The sequence below is a fragment of the Coccinella septempunctata genome, chromosome 7 (genome assembly GCF_907165205.1).
Source record: "Coccinella septempunctata chromosome 7, icCocSept1.1, whole genome shotgun sequence".
Classification (NCBI taxonomy): domain Eukaryota; kingdom Metazoa; phylum Arthropoda; class Insecta; order Coleoptera; family Coccinellidae; genus Coccinella; species Coccinella septempunctata.
In genome coordinates this window covers 16,366,513-16,392,819 of record NC_058195.1, presented here as the reverse complement: position 1 = coordinate 16,392,819, position 26,307 = coordinate 16,366,513, and the positions used below count along the sequence as shown (strand labels likewise).

Below are 26,307 nucleotides of genomic sequence, written 5' to 3'. Positions count from 1 at the left end.
CAACAAGAGCTAACTTCCACTTTTTATTTATCGTGCGAAGATTGGCTACGAAGATTAAAAATATATATATTTTCCTTAGGTGGGAGAACAAAGCTATAATTTTGTCGATCAGTGTTATTTGTCTTTGGAAGTATAATTATAAAAGTGATAATTCTTTTAAATTTGTTGAATGAATATTGTGCTCCCGACAACGATTTTTGAATATTCGTTATGTGTAAATTCTCGACCGCAGTGGCTTTTTGTCTTAATTTGAAGCTAATGATAACGGAACAAATATAATCTGACAGTTTCAGCAAGCCGAAACAGTAAAAATTGGCCGTAAAGGTCACAAAATTAGTTTTCTTGAATTATCTCCTCTTCTGGGCATTAAATTGTTTTTGCATTTATAAAAGCTATACAGTATAACAGTTTTTACAAATTTTGTCTGTAGTAATTTTTTCTACGCTTAAACGTAGATGGCTATAAATGTACATTAGGGTGGTTTTCTACATTAACCTTGACCTTTCCATGTGTGGCTAAGCTCCTTGTCCTTATCACCCTTTTAGCTCAAAAACGATTAAGGGTATGAAAAAATGCCTCAGACAAAAGAGTTGTATAGAATTTCATTATCTACAACTTTCATAATGAATACAGAAATGATTATAAGTACAGAGGAATGGAGATATTTAAAAAAATGCCTTGTTATCATCTTCAAACTGTCAGATTTAGAAAACTCCCCCTGATTAATGTCAGATTAATGGACCAACACGTCTGCAATACCGTCTGTATGAGAATCTGACATGCTAGAGTATTTATACCTAACAAATTTTTTTGCATATTCAAAGGACCGCTGTGACCCTGCGTCACGTTCAAATTGTCAGTCTTTTGAAGGGTAGCTTCCTTTGGGTCCAATTAACATGTCGTTTGAAAGTCTGGCAAGCTCGAAAAATAATCTTTTTCCACCATTTCAACTCTTCCGTACGGCTAGCCCCACCACTAAAACTGTTAGATTAACATGAATTCATTATCAGAGATACGTAATGGCATATACAGTATTTTAATCTGATACGCTCGAGTATATACACCTGACGATTTTTTTTCACATCTTTGGAAACCTGCACACACGCTTTCCCCACCACTGAAAATGCATATATCATAGAACATTTTTTATTTTCTACCATCTAATTTTCAAAATCCACTAGGTCCTCACGACTAGGTCCACGCGACCCTCGAGTAAATCCCGATTTAGCATTGTCGGCTCCCCAACTATTCGGGAAAGTACAGGGTCAACGTTCAAATGAGCAAATTTGTAGTATTTCTATGGGCATTAAGAATTCAGTACTAGGAAATGCATAAAAGCATCGTAAACCTCGAAATTTTATGTTAACTCTTGTTTTTTCAAATGGTAGAGCCTGTATTTTATTTTCCTAATCGATGAAGCTCTTTCTTCTGGTTTCAAATATATATGCTTTATTGAGGTTATCTCTGGCAGTTTTCTGAAAATAAAGATATTGTTATGGTTTGAGTTTTCTAAAAATAATTTCGTTTAGTTTGCTGTGTTAGAAAATTTTGGGTAGGCATGGAGACATAAAAAAAAAGATATGAGATTGTCAGTGAGAATAAATTGGAGAAAAGTCACTTATTTCAGTTGAGAATTGAATAGTTTTTTTTTTTAAATTCCGTATTCCGTTGATTGTAATAACAAATTAATGCATAATATAAAATAAAGGAAATATTAAACGGATCGTAACAAAATGGCGCAACCAACGTGTGGCGATTTGAGTGATAGAAACACTCAAAATATGTAATCCAGAAACAAGAGTTTAGCTGGAGCACAAGAAAACAATAATTCCATTATACTGGATTTTATTTTGAAGATGAGAGAAGATATAAACAAGAAATTCGATGAGCTTGCTGAACATTTTGAGAAATTTGAAGAGCATTCTGACAAACTGAATGAACAATTCATGAAGTTGGATCAACAATTTGAAAAATTTGGTCAAAATGGTACGGAAATAAAAGGAAAAATTAAAGAATGTGCAGAGAGAATGGAGAACAAAGAAACAAATATTTTATCAATGGAACAAAAAGCAGAGAGACGAAATCAGGAGGAATTAGATTTTACAGAGCATTATATTCGAAAAGAGGTACAGGAACAACTGGATGATGACATAAACGAAATAAAGGAGAATGATGAAATACAAAAAGGACCATCAGAAAGAGTCATGCACAGAGAAAATTCTACGCCAGAAATAATCAAGTTAGGGGATAAAAAATGGAATTTCAATGGAAAAGTAAAAGAAAAATATACTGTCCTAGTGCCATTAATTAGGAATGTTGAGGAATTGGTAAATCGAGCATTGTCATGGTCTATGATGAAGAAGGAGCATATATAAGGAAGTGGAATGACACAAGGAACAGAAAATGGGTGAATATCATCCAAAGAGTGAGAGAGGGAGTGGAATGGATTGGAGAGAGTTATTTAAGGAGAAAAAAGAGAAAAAAATGGAGAAATCATAAAAGTTCAAGAAAAAAGATTTAGGTTGATAATTGATGATTTTTTTTTGTGTGTGTAAAATTCAGTTTGTTAAATTTAAAATGTTTATTCCCAAAATTTTCAATTTGGGGAAAAAATATTTTAATTTTGGGGATTTTGTTATGGTTTAAGTTTTCTGAAAATAATTTCGTTTAGTTTGCTGTGTTAGAAAATTTTGGGTAGGCATGGAGACATAAAAAAAAAGGGATAGAATTGCCTGTCAGAATATTTTTTTTAGAAAAGTCACTTATTTTATAGTTGAGCATTGAATTTAGTTGCGATTCCGTATTCCGTTGATTTGAATTACAAATTAATTTATAATAAAAAAATAAAAGGTAATAAAACGGATCGTAACAATATTTTCCTTTACATCTAAGGCAGCTGTGGAACGCCACACTACAACGATGCGATTTCTTTATATCGAACACCGCTACATAATCTTATTTTATGTATTACTTCAAATTTTGCTATATCGGCCGCCACATGAATGACTTCGATGATTAAACTAGTGATGAGATAAGAAGAATGTAAAAATCATTTGCTCATAATATTGGTGATAATGTGTGAAAACGATAATTTTAAAAGTTTCTGATCAACACGCAATTAAGTATTCTTTCGAATATCAGAAAAAACATTGTGTGCTGAATGATATTTCTTCGGGTGAATTAATTTTACTGAGGCATTATAATTTATTCTCTTTCAACTTCAATACCCTGCGAGTTTTTCCAACAGCAAAAGCTTTTCAAAGCATATTTGGTCCTATCGCTGCCGCTGTATTTCTATCCTTAGTATATAGGGTGGGCTTTTTAAAACGAAACAGAAGAGATAACGGGCGCAATAAATTCATTTCGAAAAAATGCTCGGACACGTCGATTTTTACTTCGAGGGGGACAACTTTTGAGGTCAAATTCCCAACTTTATCGCTTCAACCCTTAGTGTTAGAACAACAACCCCTAAATTTTGAATAGGAAAGATAGGGTGAGTGATACCTTATTTGAAAGGCCTTCTTATCCTGAATTCAGTGTATTAATTTTTTCCTCATTTAATGCATTCGTTTTCGAGATATTCAATTTTGAATTTCGTACAGTACCAGTCATTCCGCTAACCATGCTATGTGAAATCATCAATTATTTGACTAATTCATTCTGTGGTTACGATGGTAACCGTTAATTGTCAACATTAGACAACTAAATCATTATTATTGGTAATTACTTTCTTCAACAATTAAGGTGAAAATGGTTTATTCTTTTTCAGAAAGAATGGAAATTACTTCTTTATTTTTCAAGAATAACGAATGCGGGAATCGTACAGCAGATTTATTCAATCGATCGCACCCAAAAAAGCACATCTGCAGAAAGTTCGTTTTAGAACCACATTCGTTATTCTTGAAAAATAAAGAAATAATTTCAATTCTTTCTGAAAAAGAATAAACCATTTTCACCTAAATTGTTGAAGAAAGTAATTACCAATAATAATTATCTCGTTGTCTAATGTTGACAATTAACAGTTACCATCGTAACCACAGAAATTAGTCAAATAATTGATGATTTCACATAGCATGGTTAGCGGAATGACTGGTACTGTACGAAATTCAAAATTAAATATCTCGAAAACGAATGCATTAAATGAGAAAAAAATTAATACGCTGAATTCAGGATAAAAAGGCCTTTCAAATGAGGTATCACTCACCCTATCTTTCATATTCAAAATTTAGGGGTTGGTGTTCTAACACTAAGGGTTGAAGCGATATAGTTGTGAATTTGACCTTAAAAGTTGTCCCCTTCGAAGTGAAAATCGACGTGTCCGAGCATTTTTTCTAAATAAATTTATTGCGCCCGTTGTCTGGTCTGTTTCGTTTTAAAAAGCCCACCCTGTATGTCTCAATAGTCACGAATCACCATGTATATTATCAGTGAATGCTCACTATCAATGTTTCCCCTGAAATAATGAGAATTGCGGTTCCTAGGAAATCGCCAACACGTGGAGAATAATCTTATTTCACTAATTTATTGGCTGCAAAACGCAAGAACCCCATTGATTGAATTTTATTATTATTTATTTTGGCCACAGCGCTTCACTTCAGGATATATTAACTTTTTGAAGTGAACGCAAAAATGAATGGAATATTTATGAAATTTATTAAAAACCACCCTCGTGTTTTACATATAGGTGCATACCCTTCTATTTACCAATAGAAGTGCGTTCGTTTTGAAATGATTATTGCAGTAGAATGAAGAATTTCTGCTCTCGATCATTGTGTTGAAATTTTCGATTAAAACAACTTATTTTCTCTTGATTTTGAAACCTTGTTCCTATGGGGAGAAATGGAAAAAAGTGATATAAATAGTAAGACATGATTCCAGTGTTTCCAAGTTCGGAAGCAAAACTCCTTTGTTGTCCAAAATATTCACGAGCCTACGAGACCACTGCGAGACCGAGCAAAGTCTCATCTCGTCTCGAAAACCAAAGTCTCGTTGGCATCATTATAGTTAAATCAAATGTTAAAAAAATTCTAGCCAAATTTCATAAGTCTTACTCTTCATAGGAGCTGGTCGGGTACAGTTTCATTCATAAATAACACAACTTAACTCGCTTGAGCTCTCGAGCGAACTCTAGTCACATTTTGATCAGTTAGCGTTGTTTACCTGCAATTTTTCAGCGTAAAACACCAGACTGGCGAAGACCACAATTCCGAGCACCAAAAAGAACACCAGAAGCCCCAGTTCCTTCGCTGAAGCCTTGAATGTATGGATCAAAATCTTCAGTCCAGGCGAATGTCTAGTGAGCTTGAACAGTCTTAAGATCCTTATAATACTGATAAAGTCCAGCAGTTCCGATTTCGTCTCGAAGTTGTACGCCATGTCGATGTAGAAGATCAACGTGGCTGCGAAATCGATTAAATTGACGGGAGATTCTATGAATTCGATTAAATTTGGTGCCACCTGAAAAACATAGAATTCAGAATTAGGTAAAACACTGGAACTCCATATAACATTCAGCTCTCAAGATGAATAAAATTATTTTATGAACTTGGAGTACTCGTATGCCTCACATTTTTCCTTCTGAAAATACAATTTCATTCCATGTTTTCAATAGAAGTGGTGAATTCAATCTTGGGAAATATAAAGCTTCACAAAATTATTGGAAGAAATTAAAATATCAAGAAGTCAGGAACTTAATAAATTGCTCCCTTCCAGTAGCTCATAATTTCAGCCGCAGTAAAAAATGTCCACACTTTTAATTCTGTTCGAATTTTCATATAACTTTAGTTCACTCAAGGGTGCCATTTCCTCACCTCCCCTCTTATTTATTTCCCTCTTCAAATAAGAATATGTGTCTGCCAAATATACTAAGCTGAAATATTTTTGGAGCCTGAGTTCATACAAGGAGTTAAAATATATTTGTAAAAAAAAAAAAATTTTGTTTCTGATATGGATGAGTATTCAATGCTGAATACATTACTGTTAAAACCATTTATTCATTCAAATAGTTTTCAAAATATCGAGAAAAAAAACTGAAAAAAAGGGATAGGTTTATTGAGTATTAAGTTAGTTTTTGCTCTGAGGCGCTTCAGGTTAAACAGGCCTCCATCAAATCTGAATCTTATCCCAACACCTCTTAGGGCATACTCATGTCAGCAATTTTCGATACAGCTATGGCGAAAATATTGAACAGTAAAGACGCTAATACGCAGCCTTGTTTTATTCCAGAGTTGGTTGAGAAATGGTCGGTTATAGAGCCATTATGCTGTATTCTAGCGGTGTTGTTGGTATGAAGGCTTTTACACACTGCTAAGAATTTTTCGGGTACTTCAAGACGTGCCATGATTTTCCATAGCGCTCTCCGATTCACCGAGTCGAATGCCTTACTTAAATCGATGAAGGCTGTATAGATCCTTGATTGTTGTTCACGGGCCTTCTCTTGTAGCTGTCGCAGTGTAAAAATTAGGTCCACCGTACCTCGATTTGGTCGAAAACCGCACTGGGATTCAGGTAATAGCTTTTCTAAGAGTGGAACCAGACGATTAGCCATAATGTTCGAGAGAATTTTACTAAGCAACGATATGCACCTGTAATTGTTGCAATTCGAAGTATCGCCTTTGTTCTTATAGAGGTTGATAACTAAAGCGTCTCTGAAGTACAAAGTTTATCACGGAACTTCAATATGCAGACGACTATTCACTCAGCAATGAATGAATGAATGAATTGAATGAAGTTAGTTATTCCCATTCTAAATTTCTTAAACACTAACCGTTTTCACATTTTTGAAGTCGAAGAATGTGTGAATATTGTTCATTTGCTGAACGTTGAAATACTTGCCACAGGGTGTTTCAAATGTGTCAAAAATTATTGGGATTGAGATTTGCCCATAACTATCGTTTTTCACATTAGAATCCTAATTTTCATTATCGCGTTGGAGTCTGCGAAGACAAATAATATCCTAATAAGTCAATGTCCTTAAAATGGATAATTCCCGAGTTATTTGGGATTTTCTGAATTCATATCGTACGTAGAGTACAATTCATAAAATCTGTTTAGTATCAGTAATCTACCTATACGGTCATAGAAGTTTTGCAATAATCCACAAGTGATTTATTTGAAAAAAACAAAAGTACAGAATTTGAATGGATAAAACAAGAATTTCAGATAAAATTATTAGATCTAGCAGATGTTATTAATTTGAATCTACATACGACATAAATTCAGAAATACCCAAATAAATTAGGAATTATTCATTTTAAGAGCAGTGACATATTGGGACATTATCATTATTTTTCTTTGTAGAATCCAACACAATCATAAAAAAATAGGGTTCTCATTTGAAAAACGAACACCCTGTGACAAGATTTCCAAAATTCAGGAAATGTGCAATATTTCCACATTCTTCGACTTAAAATGTGAAACTTTAGGTCGAGCATTTCAAATACTTGGGAAGCTTCATAAGTACTAGGGCTACTGATTACTGATTACTGATTGCTGGGTGTGTTGGACGGATAAACCCAAACCTGCCACTGCGACCAAGCGGTCTATTGTAGCACACAGGTAAGCTCATAGAGCCAGATCTCTACCTCCAGTCCCATCCTGCCCAAAAAGGAGATGATGTTGGAGGGGGAGTGATTCTTGAGTTCCTCTAGGAACATCTTCGGAGAACCAAATACTCCATGTCTGACCCTGTCTGCCGCCGGGCTGTCACAGAGGATATGCTCAATTGTTTCGTCCTCCTCTAAGCAGAGTCTGCAGAGCGGGGGCAGAGCTTTTTAAGGTGGGCTCTGAGTCTACAGTGTCCTGTGAAAGCCGCCATAATAGATCTCAGATTTGTTCTAGAAAATCCTAGCCAACGACTGGTGTATGGGCTGGGAGGCATTGAAATAGCCCTATGCGAGTGACGCAGTCCAGGACGGTTGCGCCAGTACTCCAGGACTTTTTGCCTTATCCAGCTGTTGTTTCGGTCCCTGATTAAGGAATTGGAAATTCCTATACTGGGTTCCGGGCCAATAAGCGTTGATGTCTCGCCTTCTCTGGCTAGAGCATCCGTTGCATCGTTGCCACTGAAGCCAGAGTGTTCAGGTACCCAAATCAGTTGCAGTCTGTTTAAACTTCCCAATTTGGAGAGTTTAGATCTGCATTAAAATACCTGTGCCGAGTTGCATTTGTCTGCCGCGAGAGATTTAACCGCAGCTTGACCATCCGTTAGGATTTTTATTGATCTGACCGCCCAACCAATGTTAAGCAAATGGCTTGAGCACAGATCAATGGCGAAGATCTCTGCCTGAAAAGCTGTCGCCGACTTTCCCAGACTAGCACTGAGTTTAGTCAGGGGTCTACGACTATAGACTCCGGCTCCAGATCCCTGACTGGTTCTGGAGCCATCAGTAAACCAGCAAGGTCCCTGTAGATAGAATTCCTTGTGATGGAGCCATTCGTCTCTGCTTGGAATCAGAGAACTGAAAGTTCCATCCGTGCTGGTTCTAGTGATTATCTGATCAGTTCTCATGCCCATCACCTCGTCTGTCTCCAGTTGGACTGGTAGACGACTGGGCACGAAAGTGAGTTTGTCAGGTTCATTTACGGTAAGGTGGTGGAGCCTGTGGGTTGCTAGTCTTGCCTCTCCCTATACTAGGGCTGACCTAGACACGGAAATACAAAACCGTATCAATTCGGCATCACGGGCATTCTGGAAGCTTCAGGACAGAGTGTTTCAAAATCACGACTTCAATCTGAAGACCAAGACAGCTGTTTACAAAGCAGCGGTCCTCCGAAAGCTTGAACAAACGCAATAACGTCATCTAAGACAAATAATGCACATCAGATGGTTCCACAAAGTTTCAAATGCAGAAGTCTTGCAGCGCGCGAGTTGTATAAAAATTGAGACTCAAATAACGAGGGCCCTACTCAGATGTAGCGGTCACATTCTGAGGATGCAAGAAACAAGACTCCCCAAAAAAGCTTTGTATGGCGAATTTACAGAGGGAGCTAGGAAACCAGGAGGCCAGTATAAGCGGTTTGAGGATATACTGCATCAATCCCTAAAATCAGTTGATGCCAATCATAACTGGGAACAACTAGCGTTAGATAGATCACAGTGGAGGTCTTTGGTACACAGTTAAAATGAAGACTCGAGAAGGATACAGCGGCGGCCAGATCTGGTTGGAGACTATCCATGCCGGGAGTATGGAATCTGTAGGTCACGGCTGGGTCTCTGCAGTCACAGGAGGGCACACAGTTTTATTTTTTTTGGCTTTTTATGGATCTAAATTCTCGGTAACGGGATACAGCAATGAATGAATGAATGACTTTTCTGGGAGATACGCCTGTCGAAACATTTCTAACTTTTCTTGAAATGAATCTTGAAATTTCATGAACCTCGATGCTACCGTTCGGTCTTGACGATTTTCCAAATTTCGAAACGCGTATCTCTCAGAAAAATTATCATCTGAAAGTGATGAATAATCCGTAAGAGCACTTCTTTTCGTAATAAATCTCGAAATATCACCGAGCTCGGTGCAAGAGTTTGTTTTTTGACTGACCCCACTTTTTTGGCAATTTTTCGAAGGTCAACTATCGAGAAAAATATCTCCCACAAAAATCATCGTAGATCTGAATGTGATGAATAGTAGTATCCGGCAGAAGCGGCGTTATAATCTTCTTTTTTAGGGAAAATTAAGTTTTGGACTAGCTCGGGAAAACTTCATTATTCATCTGAGACTGGGGGCGAAAGGAAAATTACTTTACTCCCGTATTCACAATTTCATGTCGTTCACTGCTTGAAACGTCAACAAATTCTCCTTCAAGCAGAATGAAACTTCATTCATTGAATTTCACGGCTTTCAAGCACACAAAGAGGTTGAGTTTCCGTTCTAGCGATGTAATTCATTTGAATAATCATTTTCAAAAACCGCCTCGATGCTCCTCCAGTTCTTCCTTTCACGATGTTTAGCTGTGAAATGAAGTGACAATGCGGTTTAGTATCGTTTATTTAGAAAACGGAAAATTTTCGTGATATTCTTCATGAGTTCTCTGCAACAAGTATTGAATGCGAAATTGATGGATTGCAAATGCCCCATTCGAGAAAAAAAAACTGTTTAATTTCCATTCCAAACTGGAAAGTAAATCAAATATAAAATCTAGGTACATTTGTCTAAATGAATGAGGCTGATTCATTCAGTGGGATATTCAATTATGGTTTCACAGAAACCTGAAAACGATAGAGAAACTAATATGTTGTTTTATGCATAGCTGTTTTTCTATAACCTATATTTTCGTAATGAAAAGAGTCTTGAATTATTTCATGCAATTTACAATTCAGTATTATCTATACAGAAACTAGAAACTATACAGGAACTGTATATCACATTTTTGAAATGCAGTATTATCAATACACACAATACACAGTGAATAGAAGGGCTTTTTTAAGCACGATTTTGGAAAAGTACTACTTTCCAAACGACGATGCGTGTGGAAGTAATACTTTCGAAACGCTAGTAGGAAAATTATAAATTCTTATAACGTCAGACTCTCCGTGAAACTGTTTCATTTGCGCTACTTGGAAAAATATTGTTCCTATACTCCATTCACTTTTATTTTAGCAGTCGGTTGGCCATGGAAATTTGACACATTTCACTCTGTATAGTACGAAAATGTGGGGTTATGACGCTTGTCAAAACATTTTTGGGTTTTAAATCAACGCTATGTTGCCCGTTCTACGTAAAAGTTTCTGTTATTACGTATTTTACCACAATGTCGAATCTCTTCAGAAAATATGTGACGAACATAATTGAAATTTATACAAACTGATTGAAGGCATACCAAATCCAGTTATTTGCATGGAAAATACAAGAGATCAGTATAATATCATAATATATGCACCAGCTTGAGGAGAGTTAATATTCGTTATTTTCTTTGGCTAAAGTTTGAATACGTTACATCAGTTGTCAGTTGTAGATTTCAAAAATACTAACCCGAAGATGAAATGCATATGTTGCAGTTGTTGGGAATGGGTATCTCCCGAAGGAATTAACAGAAAATTGCAAGAATGTTAAATTCTTCAACAAAAATCATCTTGCATCAATATGAATGAAAGGAATTAAGGGAAGTTTCAATCAAGATGAACTTCACCTTTGAACAAAAATTTCACATGAATAAACAATTAGCAGGACAACTGGCGCGTATTTTTGGCTGTTCATCTTAATGCATTGATATAATAATAATAATTAGGTATTTATTGGTACTTTAAGGCATTTACAATGTATAGGACAAGTCAAATGAAAAATAGAAAAATCAATTTTCGGGAACTTATTCTACGATGATATTCATCGAAAATCCTGTAGTAAACTTTTCGCATTAATTCACTCAAACATAAAATTCTCAAATGCCACTACTTTTTTGGGTCTCCCAATGGAAGGAAATTCTTTGTCATCCTCTTTATTCACAATCCTTCTGATTGTGGAAATATTCAGCTGAAATATAGGTCGTTTAGATTCGGATGAAACATTATATAAATTCTCTTACATTGAATATGTTCGCTATCGTCTGACGTATTGTGGATTTTAGAATATCAGGATATAACTATTTGAATGAGCGGACCTGAATTCTTAATAGCACTTCCTGAAACCCTGTCTCTTTTCTCAATCACTATTGGCATTTTCGTAATATCTATTAATTGATATAAGTTGTGGCAACGGCGTTATGACATTAACGACATTTCATGAGTGCCAACCTTACTCCGTTCTAGTTACGAAAACTTGAGAAAATTATTTCATGGCCAACCGACTGCTAAAATAAATGTGAATGCAGTATATCTCATGTGGAAAATGCCCTTTCTGCACTCGACAACTTGTAGTAAGCTCTTGCGGAAAAGTAGCACTTTCCACACCTGTTAGGAAAATAACTTTTTCCATTAATTTATTTCCAAACTTGATATCATTCAACTTCATACGATAAAAAAGTCCTACTCTAGACTAGGTGAATAATACACATACACATACAGGGTGTTCCTAAATTCATGCGACATAATTCAGAAATGCGTATGAAATTAAGATTATAACAAAATTTCCTCAGCCCACCCCTTTCCCAGATATAACCCTTAAAAAAATCGTATTCAGAAGCGTGTGACACCTTAAGAAATACACCTCAAATCTATGAACGTATACAGAATCCCATGACACGTAGACTACGTTCGTGTATTTTTGCTATTTCCAGCATTTGTTTCGAATTCTTCTACATTCCACATCTTTACTGTTTTTCACTCAATTTGTTGAAATATTTATAAAATATGGTTTTTCTCTTCAGCTATTGGTTTTGGGAAAAAATTCAAGGATAAAAATTTTTTTATACAAAGCAAGGATTTTAATTTATAATTTCATTTCATGAAACTTCATCTCGAAAAAAGTTTTGATATGGAATAAAGTAAGTGTTGCTAATTCCACCCCCATGTAATTTAACAGGAATATTGAAAAAATATCCGTGGATAGTCCTTTGCGAGTGCACGTAAATTACAGAAATTCAAGCTTTACTGGAATTGAAAAAAAAATAAAAACTGAATTTTAGTCCCCTCCTTTTGGGGGTGAGATCCCGGAAAGGAATGGGCTGTGGAAATTTTGTTTTAGGAAAGACCCATCTCCATTTTATAAGAGTAATCACCTCCTGAATTTTGTCGCATGAATTCAGGAACTCACGGTATTTATAGGCTCCCAGCAGGGCAGCCGCCAGACATTTTGCCGCCCCGGCAAAATAAAATTTCGTCGCCCCCGCAAAATGATATTTTGCTGCTACTATATTGAGTTATTTATGGAATAACGTAGAGCATGTTCAAAATGTCGATATTTAGAGATAAGTCTTTTTTATAATTTGATATGCCTTAGTGAATGTTGAATCTAAAAAAACGATAAGAAAAAAGGAATACGAAAGGGTGGATTGTTTATCTACTAACTAAGTGACCGCCGGTATGATACAGTAAAATATATACAGTGAAACGTTTGAAAAATACAGATATATGATTCAAATTGAAATTCTAACCTCCACAGATAAAGAGATATATGAAAATCTTCAACAGTCTCAATTCTTATAAACATGATAATATACCATTGTAAAGAGTTGATAGGTACTCTTGCTTCTCGAATATTTCAAATCCCTCACCCAATCAACATTTCGAATTCGGATTGGCAAACAGAATATAAAAATTATTTCTGAATTATCCTGGAAACCGTCCCAAATCCCAAAAACTATACAGTCCGTGACGTTTATCAAAGAGACCGACTGGCTAGAAAGCAATAACTAAAGAAGAGGGACAGTGAGTGACCGCTGCGGTGGAGATATTTAAAGGCTGATCTTGATAGTTATTCATGAGTCGAATGCGGCATCTTTGATCGTTTTTCATCTGGCGGTATTTCCCTTGTTTTTGGTTGAAATGCGTTTTTATTTGATACTTTGAGTACATATGTGGAATGTTTGGCGACCAAGCGCAAAAGCCGCCTTTTCGATTTCACTCTAATAATTAATAATGAGGATAAATTCAGATGCCTACCACCCGACGATATGAATATCGACAAGTGTTACGATCTGAATGGAGCTAGCCAATTTGCCATCGTCAAGGCCCCAAATGGAGTACGCTCCACCGAAGAAAAGCAGATGCTGACCATGGTTTCGGCCTCATTTGGCCTCATCAGAGCAACATAGCATTTTTCTACGGTGCTCTGATGAGGCCAAATGAGGCCGAAACCATGGTCAGCATCTGCTTTTCTTCGGTGGAGCGTACTCCATTTGGGGCCTTGACGATGACAAATTGGCTAGCTCAATTCAGATCGTAACACTTGTCGATATTCATATCGTCGGGTGGTATGCATCTGAATTTATCCTTATTATTTTATTCATTGCCGTTAGGCGTTATCATTCTTCATAATTAATAATGTTCGTCTTTTCGATTTTGAAGAAAAAATATTTTTGTATAAAAAAATTTGTATTGTTTTATCAACTGATTTGCCGCCCCTAGAATGTGCCGCCCCGGCAGGGTGCCCGGTTTGCCGGTCCTGACGGCGGCCCTGCTCCCAGCTTTTGGACAGTTTGACTCCTATTTTTCCTGGATTTTGTTTCTGACTGACAGAACAAAAAGGGGGAATTTTCTGTTTTGTGTCGGAAAATTGAAAATGTGTGGAAATATTTCGATGAAGAAAACGATCATACATAACTATAGTACTCACGATAAGTCGAATGGCCAGTTCGAATGTGAACCAAGCATTGCAGATGTGCTCAATCACATCGAAGAATGGATGCGGTTCAGTGCAATGGACCTCACCTTCTGCCTTCCTCTTTCTTTGGCACTCAATTCTAAGTCCATCATGTGTTTTGGCACAGAAAGATAGAACTGATACGCAGATGAAGAATACGGAAGCGCCTGCTACTATCTGAAATGAATTTTTTGGAAAATCAAAAAGAGATTTGATCCTTCACCAACACAAAATAATATTCTGTATCATGCAAGCTCACTCTGTATTATTAAGTATCGGCCAAAGGTACTTTGTCGTTTGAACGTTGCCCAAGAAATGACACTTTTCTTTACGCAAAGCTACGCGGAAATACCGTTCAAATGAAAAACGAGAACATTAGACATCTCCTCCGAAATTTCTGACAGATATGGTTGATAAGAGATCCTATAATGAAACTCAATAGGCACCATTTATTGAAGAATCTGATTGTAACGAAAACGCTAAAAAAATTTTCTTGAATGAAGGTTTCCATTTATATTCTGAGACTCGAAAACGAAAGGATTATTGGAATTGTGCCAAAATTAAATATCGATACTTTCACTCAGCTACATAAATATTCATCTCGAAGAAGCTTCATACTTAATCTCTGCATTTCATCCATTGGGGGTACTGAAAAATTCAAACTGAATGCCTTTTTTTTCAGGGTCCTTCAAGTCTTTGAGAATATACAATGAAAACAATGATTGGCTAAAGAAAAGGAGGAAAATTAAAAAACACCGAGATAAACATACTTTTCGTTGATAAGATAATGAAAGAATGCGAAATTTGTTCTGAACGTGAGGTGGAATGCTAATTGCTTATCCTCCTTCCACTTTCTAATTTGGAAATGAGTGAGAAGTCCTCAGCAGAATTTGCTCATTAAAATTTTCTCGAGATTGTGTTTTTCCCCATTGTAGGTAAGAATAATTAATTGTGAATTCAATTGTGTGTTTGACGGTACGTAAACTGCTCTACAAATGTTAAGTTCACAATGTTTTATTCTATATTTAAGGATAGGTGTATAATTAATTCGATATTTCCTCCCTCTCATAAATTTTTTGATCAGGTTGAAAATTGTTTCAGTTAGAGGTATCCTTTTTTGTCTTTACTGTATGCGATAAGTGCGAATCAATTATTCATTTACGTCTTTGTCGTTAACCCGCATTTCAGATTGAACACTCTAATGAAGAAGAGTAGATGCTAGCCATGGTTTCGGTCTCATTTGACCTCGTCTGTGTAACACAACTCCCACTTCGATAGAAAATTGTAAGATCAAATATTATAGAGCAGAAAGATGGGAAACGAAGAGACCAAAGTGATGTGAGCGCCATGTTTATTTCGAATATGTAACTAAGACCCTAAGACTGGTTTAAATGTCAATTTTAGGGCCATTTGCAAAAACAACTTTTGTGAGATTTCAGATGGCCATTTTAATCAAAGAGATTTTGAATGTTTTGCTTCTCGTACCGCCTTCTGTTTATCTAGCTCTTTCTAGTTGCTGATTATTGAATTTTTTTGTCTAATTGATTGGTGAGAACTTCAAAATATCGTTCGAAAATTATTGCATGGTGAAGAACGGTGTGGATCTAATTAAATGAATTTTCCGAAATTAAGTGTTTGAAAATGTAAGTATTAAAACTCTCGACATGTCATTTATTAATTTTCATTTGCAGTGCCACGAAGTGAATAAAATTTACAGGTAGTAAGGACAATGACTCGAGCAAACACTACTGACTATACACCATGCGCAGTGAACATTTTACTGCAAGTCAATTGGGAACTGTTCATCCACAAAAATTGTTGTATGCAGGAAGCATCCCTTGCAGGAAGGACCCAATTAGTGGAAATTATGACCTTTATACGTTCATTCAATGATTTTCTATTGCCACTCCTTCAATATATTCAGAAATGCGAAGATTTTATTGATTTCGTTCTGAGAATCGATTGTCTGTCAAATTGTTGATTGGACAGTCAAAGTTTTTATGAAAACTGCTGTTTTTTTTGTTAATTCATTAATCAATTTGTATATTGTGTCATCAAGAGACCACATCATACAGGAATTATACAGAAAGCATAAAGAAATTATACTGACGAGGTCTTGTATAAATCTGTAAGGTTTTTCTTTATTGTACTTCTGAAAATTCTGTGAATAATATTTGAAGAATTTGAAGGTGTATGCTATGATGGTAGTTAAAATCTGAATTTTGGTTCATATTGATTTAAGATATAAATTGTACAAATTCCACTGAGTTTATCACTTCAAAATAATGTATTTCACAGAAATAATACCTACGACATATAACAGATCACCATATAATTTTGCGTCCTATTCAAAACTCTAATTATTGTCCATAATTTTAAATTTCTGTGAATTCTTTATAAATTACAAATAAAAACATAGCACATCCGACAGCGTATTTCATTTATATCAATCAAATTCAAACTAATATCCTGATCACAAAAGAAAACCATACTTTTGTTTTTTCGCTCAGGATGTTTGTTTTCTGATCTCCACCGGTCCATATTGAGATTAAAAGCAAGGAATAGAATTCGAACTTCGTGCCCTTCAATTATAAAACAGAAAACTGATATCATGTAGTTTTTCTGTATTGAGAGTACGTTTTCAACACCATCTCCTTGTCAAATGTTGTAAACACAGGCCAAAATGTAGCCGATTTTTAGTAGTATAGAGATATGGGGGGTTCCCATCTTTCTACTTTATAATCTTTGGATTAGACTAGAGTTGGACCCTAGTGGAATGTTAGTAGGAGCTTTTGAGTTTTATTGAGTACTAGAGCGCCATCTAGAAAGCAATGAGATCCAATTCAATTCTCGTGGAGCAGTTTATATTGGGCAACATGAGTATGTGTTATATATATTAAATCACATGCTTCATGCTTTCTTATTCTGGAAGATTTTTAGTAGTATTAGTAAAAATAATCACATTTCTATGATGCACGTTGGTCGGTGGTACCTTCGCGCTACTTGAGGAGTAGGGTTCGTCGAACAAAGCCCAGATTTTTGGCTTGAGTCGCTGCCAATAGGACATGGTGCCTGCGTGGTAGGCCTCTTCATAGCCGAACATCCGGGCAATCTCTTCATCACTAGGTTTCGCTGCATCTATATCAAGTTTGTCTAAGATTGCTAATGTAGCCTGTAAAAAATTGCAACTAATCAATTCATCAATACATTGGCTAAAAGAATGAAAACCAAATCAAGAAGGATCGTTTGAAATTTTAAATTATACGGAATACGAATTATTTCGAATTATTTTCAATGCCATATATGAAAGATGTCATTTGTAAACCTCTAAGACCCGTTTGCACCAAACGCACTTAGTGTTAAGGGTCCCTTAAAATGAACCCTTAACTTAAATTACGTTGCACTAACTGTTAAGTGACATTTAAATGGCTAAAGCTAGCCTTAAATGCAAGCGCTCCTGTAATGACCACTTAAGGTCATTTAAGGGCGGGATTCTAACCTAAAATAATTTGTTGAACTGGCTGCAGAACTTCCCATTTTTGATGGATTTTGAAAATTGAATGAATTCATTACTGAATAACAAGCGTTTTCTTTTGCCATTATTGTAATGCCATCAGTCTTTTTCAATTTTCGATTTGGTGTCACAAAGCATAGTATAGTTAGCAGGAAACTCTTTTCTTCTGTTGAGAAGTTGAGTGCCTTCGTAAATTACCACCTCTTGCTTGGCAATCATTCATCGTATTCGTTATAACAAGGGCAATAAGGACATTTTCTTCACGTTCCTCTTCAACATTAGTAAAACAAATTCACACAAGACCTTACAAAGAAAGTGTTGAATTTATATAAACTTAGGTACCTTTTATTTGAAAATCATTATCATTATCAATATTAATGCTAATTCAACAACAAAAAGTTATTACTCTTTGATGATATTATAATAATATCCTTGACACTGACTGACAGGACAATAAAGTTAGGTTAATGAAATGACAACGATCATCGGCAACCGTCCAACCAATGAAATGGCTTTATTAGAGTAGAAAATAAAAAACTGAAATATCACTAAATATAAAAACTTAAGGGCCCCTTTACTTAAAATTCTGTTAAGCCACAGTCGTGCAATTGGCAATAAAATTAAGCGTCCATTAACTTTAAACGAGGCTTAGTTAAATACTCCTTTCAAGGGGGATTGGTGCAAACGGGCCTAAATCTAATGATGAAATTCCTCAAAAGATAACACCATGATATATAAGAGCGAAATAGATGAGACTGGTAGGTCTGCTGAATATTCAACTCTTTGACGAAACTCGACACATAATAGAAGAATTCCTTACGAATCGTCTGACTCTGCAAATACGTGAGACACATTCAGAAACTCGATGTGATGTGAAGAAAAATCTTGAAACTCATGAATTACTGAAAAATATTGTCCCTTCCCTTCTATTAAAGCAGTCGGTTGGCCTTGGAAATTCACTGTGGAGTGTCCACAGTGTACAGTAAGAAAATATGAGGTTAGGACGTTTATTTGAATTTCAAATCAGCGTCGTTCTACATAGAGTACCTAACTATTTTATTTAATGACAAATGCCCACATCAACATTTCAAAGCTTGACGACATGGTTTCATGTATGTTTCTGGAGAATATAAGGGGTACTCCATATGAATAGCCTTGATGAAGACCAGAAATATAAAGGTCGAAACGTCGGCATCTCATAAAGGATTTTATTTCCCCAGTCCTCTTAGCCACTAGCTATTACTGAATATAGAGTACTTAGTATTTACGTATTTCTCATTATTTTAATTTGCTAAATGCATTCGCAAATATGTGATGACCATAATTAACGTTTATTTGAACTGATTCAAGAAATTCCTTTTCTAGTTATTTGTTATTTGCATGGAAAATACAAGAGATCAGTGAATGATTATATTCATTTGGCTATATCATTTTTTTGTATTGACACACAATATAGTGATGCAGTACACCAAGTGCCAACCGGGAACATCGGAAATGTCAAACTGGAAACAACAATTGCTAAACATTGTCGTTCCTACAATGCGAGCTACTCATAAATGGGCGTAGGAAACCCCAGAGAAGTCGATACATCCAAGCACAAATATAAACCGGTTTCGAGATCATTGTTCCTCATCAGTACAGTGCAGCGCTGAATATTCCAAACGAAAGGAGTCTAAAGCTCGTTTGCAACAGCCGAGAATTCTCTACAAAATTCTCACAAGAAAACGGCAGAGATTATTTTGTATGCAACAGAACAGAGAATTCTACCGAAAGTGCGTATGTAGCGGTACATAATTCACGGCGCATGAATTTTCGAGTGAATTCTCTAGAGAATTCTCGGCTGTTGCAAACGGGCTTTGAACGAAACCGGGGCGACGTTTTGAGAAATTCTCATCACGATGCGCCACCTGTTCAGCAAAGACTGAACAAAACCACTTTGTTTCAGTCTTCCTCCGTTTGGAATATTCAGCACTACACTGTACTGACGAGGTACAATGATCCTGAAATCGGTCTTCATTTGCGTTTGGATGATTCGACTTCTCTAAGGCCTGCCGGAGACATGCAATTTTTAGTTTTGCAACTGTTTAGTTGCAGAAGTGAGTACAATGCATTTATATGGGGCCGCGCAGACATGCAACTAAAAAGTTGCAGCGATTGCCTTTGTGTGCGCCCTCGAACCGCTTGCAATCAAACTGTTGCGCAACTGAAAAGTTGCATGTCTGCGGCAGGCCTAAGATTTCCCGTCCATAACCAGCTCGCAGTATTGGAACGACAATTCTTCGGAATTGTTGTTTGTTTTAAGGAGAGTTAATGTTGGGTATCCTCTTGGACTAAATATTGAAGACGTTACGACATTAGGTTTGGTAAATCCAAGTTTCTTGTAGGAACACAAATTTGATACTTCCATCCGAAATATTGTATAAGAATAACTTTAGCTGCCATGACATTTTGCGTATATTTTTCATTCATTCATAGGTAATACGTAATTGAGCAGTAAATCTGCAGTACCTAGTGTTTTTTCGCACATCCCCAACATTTTTCGATAATATTCGGAATATTCAAGTCCATTAGATATTAAATGGAAATAATGACTTCAATGGCAATGAAAATTCATGTTTTAGGAGAAAGTTCAAGCAGGTTCCACTCGAGGAAAATGAGCAGTTTGACTAGCCGATCTCCTTTTCAATGAACATTTCCTGAAAAGTGTCGAACTTTTCATCACCATGAAGTATTTGAGGCTCTAGCTTAATGTGATATTTTCTCATTCCCAGTTTTAATGAGTATACCTTTATAATTCCACAAACCAACGTTGCCGAGGAATTGAAACTCATTCAGAGGCAGGGTAAACAATTTCCGCTGCCGGCTCATGAAATAATAACTAGGAATATGTAATTTCATGGAGTTCCGCAACTACTGACGTGGAATGATTGATCTTGTGCTGTGAAAGCTTTGCATTGATGAGTTTATGCAGAGTTTGGAATTTTGCACAAAGTTTGTTTCGAATTGAAATTACTACTACAAATTACAAATTGTGGCACTGTACAAGCTGAAGTATGAGTGGAACGTGTCAGCAGCAAAGTTTCTATGTTCGACAGGAATACTAATGAAGGAGATTTGAGTTTTTGTAGTTGTTATAGTTACGGGGTTTTTGAGATTTAGATATGAAGTGTTGGATTGAATTTGGAGAAAATGAATAAAACTATTTTGTGCTAAGACGTGTGATTATTGACTTATATTTGGAGTAGCACAATTGGCGACGAGAAGTGGTAATTTTACCCATAGGACGTTGATTTCTGAACAAGGTGAGTCGGATACTGACATTCGTGACATTTAATCCTTCCCAAGTGCTAACAATTCTATCGATACGATTTTATAATGCATTATAAAATTAGTCATGACTAATAAAGAAATAACTGTTACCCTCTTGGAGGGCAGTTCAATAGAAATAACTGTTACCCTTTCGAAGGGCAGTTCAACAGAAATAACTGTTACCCTTTCGAAGGGCAGTTCAGAATAGAAACTGTTACCCTATCACAGGGCAGTTCAACAGAAATAACTGTTACCCTTTCGAAGGGCAGTTCAGAATAGAAACTGTTACCCTATCACAGGGCAGTTGGAAAAAATGTGAACTGTTACCTGTTTCTACAGGCAGTCCATAAATAACTGTTACCCTGGTTTACAGGGCAGTTTAAGAAAATAACAGAATTAATCAAACTGTTACCCTATTTCAGGGCAGTCCAAGACAACGAGCTCAGAAGAGTCGAAAAAGTTTATTGATCATGACAGACAACAATATAAAACCCTTTCTCTGCGATAACCTCGACAAGGCTTTGATCAGGGGAGAATGGGAAAAATGGTTACGTTCTTTGGAATTATATCTAGCTTCGGAGGATATAACAAATGTTGTTAAGAAGAGGAACAAACTTCTACATCTTGGAGGATCGCAGCTTCAAGAAGTAGCATATAATCTTCCAGGAGCATTAGAAATCTTCGATAAAGACATAAATAACGACGTTTTCAAAACCCTTGTTGAAAAACTGACCGATTATTTTTCACCAAAACAGAACTCAACTTTCGAACGGCACATATTCAGAAACATCAAACCTGAACAAAATGAAAACTTTAGTAAATTTGTTCTTAAAATCAGGAATCAAGCGAGCAAGTGTTCATTTGGAAATTCGGCACAAGAATCGAATGAAATAAATATCAAAGACAAGATAATTGATAGTTGGGCACCTCTAGATTTGAAGAAGAAACTGCTGGAAAAAGAAAGATCACTAGATGAAGTACTCAACCTATGCCAAATTCACGAACAAATTGGTAGTCAGTCTAAAGCTATGGATTTAGCTGACACTGGACCTAGTACATCATTCGGTGTCAACAAAATTGAACCCTTCAACAACGAACGTGGTACTCACTGTACGAGATGTGGAAAACGCAACCACTCTGTACCTTCAAAAGAATGCCCTGCTAAAAATTCCAAATGTAATAAATGCGGGTTTGTAGGCCACTATGCATTTCTATGCAGAACCGACCTACAAAGGAAACGGTTTTCTTATAACAGAAATTCTTCACATGAACCTCAAAACAAACGAAGGAGGACAAGTTCTAGGGTTAACCGTATAGAGGAAGAAGAAACAGAAATGGAAGGGACAGTTGGCATTAGAAATTTCCAATGCTTCAAGGTGTCAGGTATATGTCCAGAAGACCAGAATGATGACCTTATAGAATGCAACATAGGAGGTGTACCTATCACCGTATTGATAGATTCAGGCTCGAAAGTGAATATAATAAATGGTGGTGACTGGGAATCGTTAAAGAAAATGAAAGCTGTAACATGGGACATCAACCCTCAATCCCAACATTCCCTCAGAGGATACGCAGCGGGAGAACCTCTGGACGTCAGTCACACGTTCGAAACAACAGTGAGTTTACAGGGTAAGCCCGAAATAATTACAAACTTTTATGTTGTAGAACAGGGAGACATCTCGATTCTAGGTAAAGATGTCGCAAAACGATTAGGTATCCTGAAATTAGGCTTGAACATTAACCACATCGAGGAAATAAAATCGTTTCCTAAGATTAAAAATATCAAAGTCAAATTGACAATCAATTCTCAAATCAAACCTGTTAAACAACCAGTCAGAAGAGTCCCAATTACTTTAGAGGCTAAAGTAGAGAGAAAACTAAAAGAAGCACTTTTGTCTGATATCATAGAGAAAGTTACTGAACCAAGTGCATGGATCTCACCCATAGTAGTGGTTTTGAAACCCAACGATGACATCCGCATTTGTGTGGATATGCGCCGTGCCAATGAAGCAATTCTGAGGGAGAATTACCCAATTCCAACTTTCGACTCTTTCATGACTAAACTCCGGGGAGCAAAGTTTTTCTCTCGACTTGATTTAGCCAATGCATACCACCAACTTGAACTTGATGAGGAAAGCCGCCCTATTACTACTTTCATTACCCACAAAGGTATGTTTCGCTACAAACGATTAATGTTTGGAGTCAACTCGGCACCGGAAATTTTTCAGAGAGTTTTTGAAGAAATGCTTGCATCGTGCAATAACTGTTTGAATTATATTGATGATGTAATTATTTATGGAAAAACAGAAAAAGAACATGATTACTGCCTGAATAACGTACTAGAGGTATTCAAGATAAACAATGTTCTCCTAAACGAAGAGAAATGTATAAAAAAGGTCAAGGAGCTTTATTTTCTCGGCCACAAGCTCTCCGACAAAGGAATCGAAGCAGACCATGCGAAAATAAAAACAATATTACAGTTCCGACCACCGACTACAAAAGAAGAAACAAGAAGCTTTCTTGGACTCGTCACCTATCTAGGGAAGTTCATACCAGATCTGGGAACCACAACGGAACCACTTCGGAGGCTGATGAGAGAAAACCAGAAGTTTGAATGGTGTCAAGTCCAGCAAGAAAGTTTTAACAAACTAAAAAAATCGCTGGCGACTCTACCGATATTATCATACTTTGATCCTCAGCTGAGAACCCGTCTAGTAGCAGATGCTAGCCCTGTGGCACTGGGAGCTGTACTTTTACAGTTTAATGAACAAAGAACACCACAAGTTATATCGTTCGCTAGTAAAAGTCTTTCGGCTACAGAAAAACGCTATTCGCAAACGGAAAAAGAAAGCTTAGCTCTCGTTTGGGCCGTGGAGCGTTTCCATTATTATCTAGCGGGTTTGGAATTTGAATTAGTCACGGACCACAAACCTTTAGAGGCAATTTTCAAACCATCGTCGAAGCCACCAGCTCGAATCGAAAGATGGGTTCTCAGGCTACAGGCTTACAAATTCAAAGTTATCTACCAATCGGGGAAACTAAATATAGCCGATTCATTATCAAGACTATGCCAACTCGATGAAGAGTCATCGTTCGACAAGGAAAACGAATATCACGTCCGTGCCCTGCTTGAAATTGACTCACCAGCAGCTATGAGTATTAGCAAAATTATAAGTGAGAGTCAACATGATCGGAAAATATCTGATGCAGTAAAGAAGATCAAGGATGATTGTTGGGAAATTGCAGACAAAAATGCTCTTTACCCCTTTCGCCAAGAGCTGATGACAATAGGATCAGTAATTCTGCGAGGAAGTAGACTAGTTATACCTGATTCGTTGAAAGCCAAGGTATTACAATTAGCCCACGAGGGGCATCCGGGAGAGACGGTGATGAAAAGGAGACTGAGAGCTAAGGTTTGGTGGCCATTTATGGACAGAGAAGTCGAGAAATTTGTAAAAAATTGTAGAGGCTGCTTATTAGTTACAATTCCGGATAAACCACCACCGATGAAAAGGCATAAATTCCCGGAAGGGCCGTGGCAATGTGTAGCAATAGATCTTATGGGACCCTTGCCAAATCAAGATCAACTCTTGGTCATAATAGACTACTATTCAAGGTACCAAGAAATAAAATTTCTCAGAACGACTACCTCCGCTGTCATTATAAATCACTTGTCAGAGATATTTTGTCGCCTAGGAATACCAAGATCTATTAGAGCGGACAACGGACCCCAATTTGCCAGTCAAGAGTTCAAGAATTATTGTTCACACAATAATATTGAATTGATCCACACACCACCATATTGGCCTCAAGCAAACGGCGAGGTAGAAAACATGAATAGGGCTATATTAAAGAGATTACAAATAGCTCAGGCCAATAAACAAAATTTTAAAACGGAACTTCAAAAATTTACAATGATGTATAATGTAACGCCACATGGAACCACCGGTAAATCACCATCAGAACTGATGTTCAACAGAACCATTCGTGACAAAATCCCATCTATGGCAGATCTAGTTGTTGAGCCGGTAGACGAAGAAGCGCGCGAAAATGACATGGTGAATAAACAAAAAGGAAAGGAAAAGGAAGATTCATCAAGACGAGCAAAAATAATCGAAATAAAACAAGGTGACAAAGTGTTAGCGAAGAATATGATAATTCCCAACAAACTGATACCGAGATTCAATAACGAAGAGTTCACTGTAGTGGAAAGAAAGGGAAATGAAGTAACCCTTTCAAGTGAAGATGGCCAGATAGTAAAAAGGCACGTTAGCCACTTGAAGAAACTCCCCGAACCAATACAGGGGTGCGATGAAACTGATATTTCCAGAAACAAACCAGATCTTAGGTCAGAATCGCCAAATCCCATTACACATCCCTTATCTCCGAAGCTTATCAACGAAAGTGAACCAGAGAAGGAAATATCTAAAGTATCAGGAAAGCTGCCATTACTGAAGTTGAAAAAAATGGAGGGAATGTGGCACTGTACAAGCTGAAGTATGAGTGGAACGTGTCAGCAGCAAAGTTTCTATGTTCGACAGGAATACTAATGAAGGAGATTTGAGTTTTTGTAGTTGTTATAGTTACGGGGTTTTTGAGATTTAGATATGAAGTGTTGGATTGAATTTGGAGAAAATGAATAAAACTATTTTGTGCTAAGACGTGTGATTATTGACTTATATTTGGAGTAGCACACAAATGACCAAACTGAGTTATTGAAACAAAATATTTCAGTATAAAGGGATTGGTTCTAATCATAAACTTCGATTGATAAAACTTACCTGCGTATCCCTATGAACACTGTAAGTACTCCAACAACAAGGTTCCACCTGATTCGAATCTAAACCCCAAAATTCTAGTTCCTCCTCGAATAGAGGACCACAAACATTGGTTGGATAATGTAATTTTCCGGTTCTGAAAAAAATTAGTTCTCCAATAGCTTTTATTTCACACGAATTTGCATAGATAATGGGGTTTTTGACAATGAACTTGCTGTCTAAAATATTTTCAAACATCTGCCTTTTGCGGTGATACCGAAGACAGCCTACTACTTTATAATCTCAAATGACATACCTAGTATATCTTCGAATCGTTAGGTACCTGATACGATGAAATTTGAACCGAAAACGGGACTTCTTTTAATACTTCTGCTGAGGAGGTTTTTTAAGCCATTTTCCATTTCCCATTGTATAGTTTTGCTGTTCGGACCTGAAATGTACCGGGTGTTTATGAGGAGATCATCAATTT

The 26,307-nt window shown here is 36.6% G+C and overlaps 2 protein-coding genes across 4 annotated transcripts in view; one reads left to right on the top strand and one right to left on the bottom strand.

Annotated features, from left to right (window-relative positions):
• Positions 1-26,307, bottom strand: part of LOC123316468 (potassium voltage-gated channel protein Shaw-like) — a 229,838-nt gene that overhangs the window by 22,980 nt on the left and 180,551 nt on the right. For 2 of the 3 annotated variants that reach the window (XM_044902550.1, XM_044902551.1), the window contains exons 4-7: positions 25,842-25,974; positions 17,200-17,409; positions 14,211-14,414; positions 5,161-5,457 (exon numbers count right to left, since the gene is read on the bottom strand). In XM_044902550.1, the coding sequence (XP_044758485.1) occupies positions 5,161-5,457; positions 14,211-14,414; positions 17,200-17,409; positions 25,842-25,974 (844 nt within the window). The remainder of the gene's footprint in view (positions 1-5,160; positions 5,458-14,210; positions 14,415-17,199; positions 17,410-25,841; positions 25,975-26,307) is intronic. The other variant, XM_044902552.1, reaches the window with a different exon arrangement.
• Positions 14,926-26,307, top strand: part of LOC123316469 (potassium/sodium hyperpolarization-activated cyclic nucleotide-gated channel 2-like) — a 43,615-nt gene continuing 32,233 nt past the window's right edge. The window contains exon 1 of the mRNA XM_044902555.1: positions 14,926-15,172. The gene's annotated coding sequence lies outside the window, so the exon portion shown is untranslated. The remainder of the gene's footprint in view (positions 15,173-26,307) is intronic.